The following is a 13,764-nucleotide window of genomic DNA, read 5'->3' as shown; positions in this document are numbered from 1 at the left end:
GGAGGAATGGGAGGATACAAGGGATGGGCTAACAATGGAGATATAATATGAATAAATTAATAAAATATTTTTAAAGGGTTGCTGAAATGTTTTTCCTCAGTAGGTAAACTCCCTGTATTAACATAACTTAGATGAGAGTTTTATCTCTAGTAAATATAACCCTTAAATTATAGAGTAGAAATTCTCACCACCAAAAGCATAAAGACGGAGGAATGTTACAATTGAGCACAGGAAGAGACATCTCTTTGGCACCCTCTCCTAAGGATGGTTTAAGCAGACATGTACAGGCCTGTGGGAAGATGAGTCATCCTGCTCTGAGAAGGGCTTGCAGCAACTGTGGTCTCTGTCTCAGTCCCTGCGACACTGGAGCATGCGAGGCAGCTCCAACGTTTTCTCTGGATGTCCACCTAAAGCATTTGCTTCAGATAGTGTCTTACTTTGGTTACTCTGCCCTCAGATATCCCAGTGGCTTCTTTGGGGGTATGTCTCTACGCCACCTCCTGGAAGAGTATTTACAAATACTAATATCTCCTTGGTGTTCACAATTGCTTACATTGTTATATATTTACAGCACTAAATATAAGGTTTTCATACCCATAACATACATACACACACACACACACACACACACACACACACATATATATATATATATATATATATTTAATTTATAATGAATTTCTATCTTCTCCTCCACTGTGGGCAGTCCACATGGTTCAAGATATTTGCCGTTTCTTTCACTGATACATCAAAGTGCCAAGTGTCCTATAGACACTCAAAAACTTCTTTGAATGAACGAACCGGGGAAGCTTGATTTTATAGAGCTAGAGAACCCTCAAAATTTTCCATTGTCTCCCACAACCCACTGTGGCTGCAAGAAGCATCACAAATGCTGAGCACACACCCCACGAAGGAGGTCCCAGGACGTGCCATCACACGAAGCTCCCTAACTCACTCTTTAACAAGCCTCACATTTGGCTTGGCAATTAACTGATCATGCTCTGTATTGGGATATCCTGTGAGTCATCGCTTGTTGCAATCTGCCACAGCGCTGAGCCTGAGATCTTGAGGTGTGAGAGAAAATGGGTTGTGTTTTGAATATGAGACCAGACGGACATTGGAGAAATTGGAATTTTCTTTAATGCGGTCAAAAAAAAAAAAGGGCATGGAAATTGCATAATGTTCTTACTTTGTTCTGCACTAGATTATTTTGAAGTTTTCATAGGGAAGGTCAAACACATGGGATTAAAATGAGCTGACAGGGAACACGGAAGTTTCCATCTGAGAAAGAGTCTCTCTGTGTTGAGTCCAAAGAAGACTCACCCAAATATGGTGGTTTCCCTCAATGAGTTTTTCTCTTATTACTAAAAGTTGTTTTCTTAAGTTGAATTTCATCATAGACAAGAGAAAAAAATCATTTTTTATGATGAATATCTCAAGATTTTAGGCTGATTTCCTTAATTCTTATATCAATTTTACAGTTTTTGTCTATTAGGGGGTTTGGTTGTATAAGGAATGGAGTATTCATAGAGACCTTCTAGTGAGTCACAATTTCTGGTAAGGCAATAAGGAGGGAGGTGAGACAGCCTACATCGTGATGGCGGACATGTGGTGAGCAGGAAAGGGAGGTGGGACAGCCTACGTCATGATGGCGGACATGTGGTGAACAGGAAAGGGAGGTGGGACAGCCTACGTCGTGATGGCAGACATGTGGTGAGCAGGAAAGGGAGGTGGGACAGCCTGCATCGTGATGGCGGACATGTGGCGAGCAGGAAAGGGAGGTGAGACAGCCTGCGTCGTGATGGCGGACATGTGGTGAGCAGGAAATCATCTTTATGGGTTGGATAAGTGTGGTCATAGCTTCTGAAAGAAACATTCCTTTCTCTTTCTGAAGGAGAAACCTCCTGTTAGCACAGCCCCTTCATCCTTTAAAATGTGGCTGAGTTTGAGAAAAGACGCTCTGCTTGCCTCTCTCCCCTGAAATCTCTCCCGCACACCCTGTACATGTCCTTCCTAGAATCTGTGACTGTGCTCTTCAAATGCCCACCACCATAACAACCCACCTCGCCACTGCCCACCAATACCCTGATTTCTCCTCAGTCTCCATATTCTCTGCAACCATCTGCCCAAGACTTCTCTGTGTAAGATAGAAAAGGTGGCTGGAATAGAACCAAGTCAGCTCTGGACCTGAAGGCTAGTGGTCCTCTCCGTGTACACAGCTCAGAGGTCCCCTCCTCTGAGAGAGACTGCCAGCCTTGTGCCTTTTATTTCTGTACTTTTCCTTGGTAAAAGGGCTCTCAATAAAAATTAAAAAAATAAAAAAAGGAAGTCACTTTAGCATTTTTGTCTGCTTGCTTCTTTGTTTATTTGTTTTTTATCTCCTTCTTGGGGCTAAGTCCACTAAGTGATGGATAAGTAGAAGTGTGGCCTAAGTTGCCCCCAGTAGGAGAAAGTAATGACATCATGCCACAGCCTCCCAGAGGAGGAGACGCCTACTGGTTATCCCTCACCCACTACGAATCCTGACCCACCCAATAAGCTCATCTGACCTGAGGTGCTACTGATGACAACCATAAGACAGAGTGTCTGACACTCCATTTCTCACAATTTTCTTCTTGTTCTTTCAGCCCATATCAACCAACCCCATGCCCCGTACACGTCACACTTGAAGACAGGGCCATATTCTTCAGGGTTAGTGCTCAGATAGCATAGTTGTCAGCATTTGAGGGGGGGATCACATTGCTGGTGCCATCGCAGAAGTGGGTGGAGCACCTAGGGTGAATCACATCACCTGAGCAATGGAGATGCAGCAGTCCTGAAAGCACCCATTTCCTTGAGGCAGGGCTTGCTCCTTCTATAAAAAGGCAAACGTGAGGAGGATGCTACACCAGATCCCAGTGGTCACACCACCTGTCCTCCGTACACCAGGTAAGCCTCTCTACGTGGAAACCTTATGCATTTCTGTGGCTTTTGCTGGAGCCTCCTCTGCACTTGAGATGTCTTCTTTTTCTTTCTCCTCTTATTGAAATTTAGTCATAGTCGTAATATAGGTGAATCACCTGGATTATAGATCCTAGAAACTTGCTTTTTAAAGTAATCATGTATTGAAGGGACTGTAGGTGTAGTTGGCTGGCCTGATCAAGCCTTGCTGGGTCTGGGTCTGGGTAAGAAGCAGAACACAGCCCTATCACACTTTAGTGGCAGCACCTTCTTCCGGTTTCTACTATTCCAATGAGGAGACTTTTGTTCTTTCAACAAAAACATTTATGAGTTTGCTGTTTCCGGTGTTTGGAACTGCTAAAAGATAATTTAGGCAAAGAGGAGTTTGCTCTATAAAACAGCCTCTTATTTAGAAGCATAAGAGCTACAGGCAGCACCGTGAGGAGTCGGTACCAGGAGACAGGGGCCAGTCCTGTGGTAGTTTGGGAAGACAAACATTTCTGAAGTGTTTGCTCTAGAAAAGCTGCCTAAAGCTGGCATAACATGCAGTCTGTAGCAATTGGGAAAGTCTGAGCCAGGAGTTGTGAGAGGATCACCTGAAGCAGAGGAGCTCATGGTCTGCATGTGATGGGGCGGCATGCTGGAGTGGCCACAGGGAGTCCACATGGTCTGCATGTGATGGGCGGCGTGCTGGAGTGGCCACAGGGAGTCCACATGGTCTGCATGTGATGGGCGGCATGCTGGAGTGGCCACAGGGAGTCCACATGGTCTGCATGTGATGGGGCGGCATGCTGGAGTGGCCGCAGGGAGTCCACATGGTCTGCATGTGATGGGCGGCGTGCTGGAGTGGCCACAGGGAGTCCACAGGTAATAAGGCATTTACTGCAGATGAACAGTGGGCTGTGAGCATTTTACTATTCTTTTTTTGTATTTTTTATTAATTTATTAATTTATTCATATTACATCTCGATTGTTAGCCCTTCCCTTGTTTCCTCCTATTCTTCCCTCCCTCCCACTTCCCCCCTTCTCCCCTCCCCTATGTCTGTGATTGAGGGAGACCTCCTCCCCCTATATATGCTCTTAAAGTATCGAGTCTCTTCTTGGTAACTTGCTATCCTTCCTCTGAGTGCCGCCAGGCCTCCCCATCCAGGGGACGTGGTCAGAAAATGGGCACCGGAGTTCGTGTGAGAGCCAGATCTCACTCTCCACTCACCGGTGGAGAATATCCTGTTCATCGGCTAGGTCTTGGTAGGGGTTCGAAGTTCACTGCCTATATTCTATTCTTATTTTCTTTTTCCCCCCACTATATAATATGTATTGATTTTTTTATTTAAATAATTTATTCAGATGACATCTCTATTGTTACCCCTCACTTGCATCTTCCCATTCGCCCCTCCCTCCCTCTTTTCCCCTATTCCTCTCCCCTAGGCCTATGACAGAAAGGGACCTTCTCCCCCACCATACGATCACAGCCTATCAAGTCTCATCCTAGGAGCCTGCTTCCCCTTCCTCTGGGTACCACCAGGCCTCCCCACCAAGGGGAAGTGGTCAAACAGGAGCCATCAGAGTTCATGTCAGAGTCAGCCCCCGCTCTCCACACAACTGTGGAGAATGTGCTGTCCATTGGCTGGATCTGAATAGGGGGTCTAGGTTTACTGCATGCATTGTCCTCAGTTGGTGCAGTAGTTTGTGTTATTTTCCATCACATTTCCTCGTGAGCCAATGTCTTATATTCCTACCAAAGCCCTCTGCTAACTGTGGCTTATGTTATGTGGGAAGAGAAGGCAGCCAGAAAACCCCTGCTTGTCTAGAACTACACAGGTCACCAGGACAAAGTGCCTTCGTGGCAGAGAGAGAGAGGAGAACTCTCGCTTGCTAGGACGTTGGAAATGGCATTGCCTGCGGGTTATCGCCAAGCCATTCCTTCACGCCGTTTATTCTGTTTCTAGGTCCTGCTGTCTTTGAAGCATGAGCTCACACCAGCAGAAGCAGCCCTGCACCGTTCCTCCTCAGCTGCACGAGCAGCAAGTGAAACAGCCTTGCCAGCCTCCACCTCAGGAGCCATGTGTCTCCCAAATCAAAGAGCCCTGCGACACCAAGGTTCCTGAGCCCTGCCACCCCAAGGCTCCCGAGCCCTGCCACCCCAAGGCTCCCGAGCCCTGCCACCCCAAGGCTCCCGAGCCCTGCCACCCCAAGGCTCCCGAGCCCTGCCACCCCAAGGTTCCTGAGCCTTGTCACCCCAAGGTTCCTGAGCCTTGTCACCCCAAGGTTCCCGAGCCCTGCCACCCCAAGGCTCCCGAGCCCTGTCACCCCAAGGTTCCTGAGCCCTGCCACCCCAAGGCTCCTGAGCCCTGCCACCCCAAGGCTCCCGAGCCCTGCCACCCCAAGGCTCCTGAGCCCTGTCCCTCAACTGTCACTCCAGTACTAGCTCAACAGAAGACAACACAAAAGTAATACGACTGTATTACAAAGTTGTCCCTCAGGGGAGCTGATCACCAGACAGACACTGAGGCTCAAATTCCGTTCTGTTTGAGCATACTAGGGCTTCGCATCACAGTCCCACTTCTCATTTATCCCTTAAAATTAAGTGCTACAAAAATGTTTTAACTTATAAATGTGGGGCCCCCTAAGTTTCTGAATTCAACCAAGGACTTGGTAGCTAAACTAGTTTGTGCCCTCAGAAGTCTTCTGAAGAAGGACCAAGATATAAGTGATTCCGTTCTGTTCGGTCCCTATTAAATCTCCTTCCACTTCGGACTTTGTGCTGTTGTCTGACTCAGCGCTTTCTTACTTTTCCCGGTGAAACAAAGGCTATTCGCAGCCACCTGAAGGTCATAAAAAGGCTTCCTTTGATTGACACCTGATCCTGGCACTAACATCCAGTCCTGGCCCTGGTGGGTGGTTGACTCTTCCCACTGAGGATTCCCAGGATGCCAGAGGAGAGTTAAGCAATGCCATCAGCTTTTGCGTTGAGCACCCAGGGCTCAGTGAGTCATTCTGGAGTTTACTTAGTTCTTGCCCAAGGTGGATCTGAATTATCTAACCTCGAGTGCTCCGTCCCCAAATTGGGCTTCTTGCTTTCTAACTTAGTCATCTGCTTCTGCTCACTTCAAGAAATCTTCCAACAGAAGCGAATCTGCCCCTGCTGCTCCCGGCCCGCTTGCCCTCCTGTAGGTGCTGGCCAAGCGGTCACAGGAGCGGGAGCAAGGCAGGGATGGCAGCTGCATGGAGAACTCAGGCAGCAGTGAGCCTTGAGGAGAACAGACTCTCGTGAGGCAGGCTTCAGGGAGGCAGCTCATTTAAGTAAGGGGAACAAATCTTTGGGTGAAGGCTTTTGCTGAGAGTGTACGTCATTGGCTGGGGCCGAGGTGCTAGAGATGCCTTATTTTCACGAAGAGGAATTCCAGGTGCTTTCTGGACATGACCTCATAAGGAAAGAGGAAGTTTAGCCTGTAACCTGGCCTGTCACCTGCCACCTGGTAGCAGAGGTGGGGACCATAAGGCTATATCTGCTGGGACGTGAAAGCCCAGGGCAGGGAGAGAATGCTCCTACTCCTGCCTGTCTCAAGATGAGATTTAAGGGGTTGGGACACAACTCGACCTTGCTCTTGCTCCATCACAGGGCTCCCCAGCTCCACGCGCCTCCTTTTTACTCATTTCTTCTACATATCCATAATTCAACAAGCGTGGACTCAGTCACCACAATTGTTATCTCAATCAGTCCTCTAGGAGGCTCCCTAGAGGGATGTGTTCTAAGGAGTAAGTACTCCACACTACCACTCATTAAAACACACACACTCTCACATACACACAACATGCATATACTCACACAAATACATACACTCATGCACACACACACCACACACACACACACACACACACGCTCACATACATACATGCACAAACGCATGCACACAACCTGCACACATTTACACACAGCTTGCACACACTCACACACAAACTCAAATACAATATGCACGCCCGCCCGCTGCAGTCCTCATAAGAGTTGGAAGCAAAACCTGGCTCACCAGATGATTGGGTCAGAGCTTTATCTGACCAGAAGGGAAACTTATATTCCACCAGAAAACATGAGAGTCACGTCCTGGAAGCTAAGTGAAAGTTCAGCTGCCAAAGTAACAAAATTAGCTATTCATGTCACAAATAAGTGTCTACAACACATCTGCTAGTCTTGTCAGAGACTTCTGCATAATTCTCAACTCTACGCTAAGTTTCAGAGGCCATGGTGTTCCCGTTGATTTCTGGTCACGAGGCACCCGGACCTTGGCTCGCTCCTGAGTGGACACCATTACAGGCAGAGCGAGGGGATTGTTGATGCTGTCCCGACTAAGTGAACTTTGGAGATGACACTTGGACCTGAGAAGAGGGTTTTTAGCAAGGGAGACCTCCCAGACAGACGTGACTTTAAGCTCTGTGGAAGAGGGATGGAAACACAACACGAGAGGAAGCATGCAGAAGGGATCCTGATGCTGTAGACGGACCTGTCCATGTCTCAGGAAATTAAAGCATCAGTTTCCAGTGAGAGCATCCACAGGATAAGCTACCCTATACTTGGAGTAAGTGGAAGTTCTGGTAAAGACATCGACTTTTATCCTATCAATCCCTGAGAATGTTTAGTTTCTCAAACACAAGTGCTAGAAGATTACGCATTTCTTCCTCCCATAGCATCTTACTATGAATTTGTGCCTCCCTCATATTGTGACGAATTTTCTTTTTGAGTGATGCAACAGAAAATTCCACTCTTATTTAGGAGAGATAGTCAACATTTAATATTAAATGACTGCACAAAAGAGCTCCAGAAAGGCACTATCGACTTTGCGACATTTCCTAAGGACACTTTGATCACTCATCCCTTGAAGAGGCCATTGCAGATGTAACTTAGTTTCCACAGATGGAACACATGCTCTACTCCAGAGAGTCAATGATGCGGGTCTATCTTCAAGGCACCTCTAATATGACAACATTAGTGATGTTATGGTTATTTTAGTTTAAACTTCAGAGAAGACCCATTCACTTACAATCCCATTTGAAAACCCACAATATGTGAGACCCGACATGACTAGGAGGCTGGGTACTTGGTAACTGAGCTGCATAAAAGTGACTCTGAAAATCTAACTAACATTGAAATTACCCACTACGCTTCAAAACACAGAGTCAGAACAATTCAGGCGGGCAACAGAGAGAATGTGGCATTTTGTGGATGGCTAGAAAAAAATGTGGCATGCATGGGGGTGAGACAGACACTTTATACCTTTGCCCCTGTTCTCTCCTTTTATTCCATACTCCCTGTTTTCAAGACTGTGAGGAGTATGCACATGGCACCCCACTGACTCCCCCAAATTTTTACTTTCCTGAAATATTATATAGAAAATCAAGTTTGATTAGAAAGTGAAATGTACAGAACAATACATTTAAAATAATATTTCCTATACTAGTTACACATGTATGTAATCATGGGCAGAGGCTGTTGACAAATGACTATTTACTAATTCCTTCTCAGGCACTGTGCTAAATGTAATGAAAGTGCTAATAAAATTCTATGCCAAGAACAAGTTCATGATGTAAATGTTAGTGTCCTGAACAGGAGGATGGAGGAATTGAATTTCTGAATACATGAATAATTTGTTCCTCAAAAGAATCAAGTGGTCATTGAAGACAGTAACAGGAGTTTGAAGAATTTTACAATTAATATTTAGCACAGCTTCAAACTCAGAGACGACTGATGATCAGAGTCTTGGCCAGATAGTCTCTGTGGGGTGAGTGTAAAGTGCTCTCCGCTGTAATGTCGTGTTTAGAAAGCTGTAGAACCTTAAGGAGGTGGATCTTTGCTGGTAACTGGGGATAGAATTTGAGCCCCAAAACACGGGTCCACTTCTTGTGTGCTATTCACTCAGTAATAGTACATACAATGGCACCATTCATCTGCCACCGTGCCTTCACCACCATGACTGTACTCTCTCAAACTGTAGGCAAAAATAAGGTCTCCCTTCCTTAAGTTGCTTATTGTGAGGGACTTATGTACAGGGAAAGTAAAAGTAAATAACACAGAGTCAGATGAGAGAGAAAGAGTACTAATCATAAGGCAATTTTCTATATGACCTCCCAACTTGTACTTTATTCAGAACGTGAAATGACAGTGACAACTGTCCAAGTTATATAAGCCCCCGCCCAGGTGACAGACAGACTGGGGTACTGGAACACCAAGGAAGGACCATTTCCATCAGCCCCTTGATGACAGCAACAGGGGAATATCCACAGGGAAATTCCTTCCCTATCAGAGATCCTCGCTGGTGTTATGAGCGAAGGATGAAAATTATTCTGCATCTATGATGGACTTCGAAAGGAAGATGGAGGTGCTGCTACGGAAGTATGTGACATGAATTCCCTTCTCTTCCTCTGCTCCTGATGACTGCTGAGGCCCTCACTTGCTCTTGGGTGGGCACTTCTGCTGGCACGGTGGAGGAGGTTGCACAGGAGGGCATTTCTGCTGGCATGGCTGAGGGGGACATGGCTCAGGACAAGGCTCTGGGCACTTTGGGGGAGGACAAGGCTCAGGGCACTTCTGGGCTGGGCACACAGGAGGAGGCTGGCATGGCTGTTTGCACTGCTGCTCTTGGTAAGACATTATGTTGAAGTCTCAGGATCTGAAAAACATTGCATGACATTTCATTCTCACAAGTGGTAATTCTCATAGAGAAAGTTTAAGTTTATAGATTGGATAGTAATTCTCTTATATACACACATTAATCCCCCAACTCTTCTTTTAGGACTTCCTGGATTTTCCCTCTGAATTTAGGGATTTGTTTCATTTAACTTTGCAAGTCCTTCTTGGCTTACACACCCTATAACCAGAAACATCTCTGTTCCAAAGAACAAAGTAGCATTAGCTTGCACAAAACAACATATTCAAGAATGGAAATCCCAATTTCTGAAACACTAAGTAATTTCAAAACTAGTCTTTATCACCATCAGCACTTGTGAAATCCTAGAAGACAGTGTTCACAGGAGAGGGTGCCTAGAAAAATACAAAAATCTAATGCCTGTTAAGATATAACCTGCCAGGCCTGGTAGCACACACCTTTAATTCCAGCACTGGGAAGAAGAGGCAGGCAGATCACTGTGAGTTCGAGGCCAGCCTGGTCTACAAAGTGAGTCCAGGACAGCCAAGGCTACACACACACACACACACACACACACACACACACACACACACACAAAAAAAAAAAAAAAACCCTGTCTTGAAAAACAAAAACAAGCAAACAAACAAGAAAAAAGATTGTAAAGGGCACCAAAATTTAAGAAAATAAAAAAATTTCCATTCTACAATCTTCCTCAAAGCAGCCCTTCCTATTGATAAACCATCTACACACAAAACACAAAACAAACTAGCATAGTATATCACTCTACTACATTGCTATATTTCAGATTAATAACTAACATTTATAATCACAATTTGGAACTAGAAAACTCCCCTCTCCAGATTAAACCGCATGAGAAGACCGTAAACACAGATCAGTTCAGGAATTCAGACTCACCAGGTTCTCCGTAGTCCAGGGCTTGAGTAGCAAGTGTGTTGCAGTCATCCATACAAGCATCTTTTTATAGGACTGACCTCCTCACCCAGTAGGATGTAAAACTGCTTGACTGGGGCTCGGTCCAAAATTCAAATCCATGTATAACTGGCCTAACCGGGACGCTCCAACATAGGAAATACCTTGTTCAATAGGAAATATCCTGTTCTTGGACATAGTCACTGGGTTGATTTCAGTGACTCAGAGAACGTTCCGTCTTTCTCAACTTCAGTATTTTATTGCAGCAGGAAGAGCTAAGGGTGTGTTATAACTGGTTGTCACAGATTCTCTTTCTTGCTTTTAGACTCTAACTCCTTCATCTTCACTGGATCTAAAAAACTATTTACTTCAGCTGCTCCTCATTTTGAAGAACGTAGATTTATTTACTCTTGTAAGACTTAGACCTGGTTTACCTCCTAATTGTGTAGCTTGATGACTATTTATCACATAAAGCCATGTGTAACCAGTATGTTTGCGAGCCCTGTCCTTTATTATTCCATCAGTGATCTAGGGACACAGGCTGGAAATAGAATATTAAATGTGTAAACTGCTGTTGCTTGAGCCCTATAAGGTGCATGATGTGTTGAAGAAAGCTTCCAAGAATCAATGTAATTGAATTTTAACTTAAAAAATAAAAAGAATACACAAATACTATTACCTTATAATTAAAGAAGGAAGTGGAGAATGAGGAAGGTGAAACAATGTTTTACAGAGTCCCAGCTCTGCTTCTGAGAAGTACATGAGCACTGAGTCAACCCCAGTCAAGAACATCAGGTTCCTATGGCTGTCGATGCTTCTGAACATAAGGAAGGGCTTAGATGAGAATGCGTTGTGCATGTCCCTCAAGGGAAAGAGTCATCGGCCCGTCGCTTGAGGCGAGGTGACATCACTGGTGCGTGGCTCACACAGGCCAGTGCACAGGGCAGAGTCAATAGAATTCATCCAATATGTCACTTACTACTCTCCGTAGTCCCAATTACATCTGATGCATCATCTGAGGGAAGTGTCTCATTTCTGATATCCAAAAATCAGAAACTTCCCTGGCAAGCTGGGATTGTAGGGTCAGATAACAGCAGTTTGCTTGCTTTTGAGGCTCTTGTTCTAAGTACCTCGTACCAAAGGGAATGGATGGTGAAAGATAGAATATGAAGGGTTAAATTGGAACGGGAAGGCAGAATAAAGGAGGAAATACGAAGAGGGACAACTCTCACTAAAGTATAGTCGATAAAGCCATTTGTATGCCTACTGCTAGAGAAGCGTCCCAAAATGTAGACACTAAGTGTACACATGTAAAAAAAGGAGTTTTAATAGTTACTTCACACTACTGTAACTTGGCAATTTATATTAGCAAATAAAAAACGCCAGTACCAGGAAATAATTATCTCTTTTGAATTTTGGTCAGTGGGGTCCCATAGGCCATGAAACAGTATAGGCTATTGACAATTCTCTTGGCTACCCTCCAGAAATTTATCTTTTGATCATCTGACTGTTGTTGAGGATACCACATACTTGAGACATAGAATAGGAAGAAATCAAGCAGATACTCACCTAAAAAACCTTGTCCCTACTACCTAGCTTTCGTGACTCTGGCATTACATGTTGCCAGAGGGTAAAACAATTATTAGTCTCACCTCTCCGTGAAACCTACGAGCTACACTGACTGGCCTGATATCATATGCCAACTGGTGAAGTCATGTCTGTGATGGAAGTAACCAACTACTTTCTGATTTCATTTAAGGGCCAGCTTAATGAAATGGAACCCATAGCAGGTGTTGGTACTGTTAATAAGGCCAACAACAACCTGTGGCTGGGTAAGTCAGAGGCCCCATGGGAGAATACAATATTATTGTACTGCTAAATGGACAAAGCAGTAAAATGACTTCCTATGGCTTATTGCTGTCCACATGGATCGGTGCATGACTTGTTCTTTATCGGAGAATGGTTCTTCTTGCAATATAATAATTAACACATGGTTTTTCAATTGGTCAGTGTGCAGAGAGTAGCAGTCTTGGGGGTCCTCAGTATTATCTACCTTGTTAAAGGGAAGTGAAAAGATTGTAATAATCGGAGGTTGTGGGTAATATCAAGCAAACAGTTTCTCAAACACATCACAGTTCTACATATTGTAAGGACCAGACAAACCCCATGTTGAAAAAGAAACTCCATTGTGTTTTAAACCTCGCCAAGGGATGAACTCAGATTCCAGAAAAACCACAAACTAATCTAAACAGAAAAATATTCCCTAGCAACACAGTCAGCTCACCTTGGGAAATCCAAATCTACTCTCTGCTGGTCAAGCTGACCAGCAGGTGGTCTGGCACATAGCAACAACCAATTAGGAGAAGCCAGGCCAAAGTTCCTAAGGCCCCATGACTGCTTCGACCAATCTTTTCTCTAGGTCAACTTGCCCCTAAACCTATTACCCAACCATGAAACACCAAGGCTTGTAACTCCCTGCTTGCAGCTTTTCTGCCCAAATGTCATCCAGTCATATACTGTAAAACCCATTTCTTTCTCTACAACCTATAAAAATTCCTCTCAATTGAGACTCGAGGCCACTTCCCTGCATCTGCTGTGCCAGTGCATGGGAGGGTGGCCCAGGTTAGACCCTGAAATAAAGACTTCCTTGCCATTGCAATTGGACTCGGCTTTCGGGTGGTCTGTTCAGGGAGTCTCTCAAAATCTGGGCATACCAATATAAACTTGCAGCAATTGGAACAGTGTGCACAAAACCAGTGCAAGGTTAAGACAGACAAAAACTCAGCATGGAGAGATAAACGTACATATGAAACCTCATCACTAGCTGATGCACTGTTTGCATTTTATAGGTAGAGGGAGAAAGAGAGTTAGTTATCTTTAATGAGCAAAAGTGTAACTTTTATTCGCCATATGTAATTTTCATCTCTGTGGTTTATTGCTGAATAAAGTCACTCTTTCTATCTCTTTCTGAACCCTGGATGGCTGATTTAACTCAGATTTTCTGGCCCAAACTCATCTCCAAGATGATTGATTCAAACTGTTCTCTTGGCTTCTGACTAAATTGCTCTACCTGGCCTAAAATTAACTCTGGCAATCTGTTCGCATCTTCTGGCTCTTTCCCATTCTCTGTCTTGTTCTAGATGTACCTGTGTCTAATTTGTTCTCTCTGAAACACAACTGCCTGGGTAAAACTGCTCCCTACCGCGCCCCCCCCACCCGTGTGTGTGTGTGTGTGTGTGTGTGTGTGTGTGTTTAT

General features: G+C 44.8%; 2 protein-coding genes across 2 annotated transcripts; one reads left to right on the top strand and one right to left on the bottom strand.

Moving 5' to 3' along the window:
• The first annotated feature begins 2,799 nt into the window (after window positions 1-2,799).
• LOC311589931 (uncharacterized protein) lies at window positions 2,800-5,698 on the top strand. The gene is made up of 2 exons (XM_084768667.1): window positions 2,800-2,928; window positions 4,890-5,698. The coding sequence occupies exon 2, from the start codon at window positions 4,909-4,911 to the stop codon at window positions 5,392-5,394; it is 486 nt and encodes a 161-aa protein (XP_084624793.1). The 5' UTR covers window positions 2,800-2,928; window positions 4,890-4,908; the 3' UTR covers window positions 5,395-5,698.
• A 3,346-nt stretch (window positions 5,699-9,044) lies between these two features.
• LOC311589947 (small proline-rich protein 2F-like) lies at window positions 9,045-10,580 on the bottom strand. The gene is made up of 2 exons (XM_084768697.1): window positions 10,494-10,580; window positions 9,045-9,602 (listed from the first exon to the last, which is right to left on the bottom strand). Exon 2 carries the CDS (start codon window positions 9,581-9,583, stop codon window positions 9,380-9,382), a length of 204 nt encoding a protein of 67 aa, XP_084624823.1. The 5' UTR covers window positions 9,584-9,602; window positions 10,494-10,580; the 3' UTR covers window positions 9,045-9,379.
• Window positions 10,581-13,764: the final 3,184 nt, after the last annotated feature.

The sequence above is a fragment of the Acomys minous genome (genome assembly GCF_964271855.1).
Source record: "Acomys minous genome assembly, chromosome: 19".
Lineage (NCBI taxonomy): Eukaryota > Metazoa > Chordata > Mammalia > Rodentia > Muridae > Acomys > Acomys minous.
This window is presented reverse-complemented; position numbering and strand designations above follow the sequence as displayed.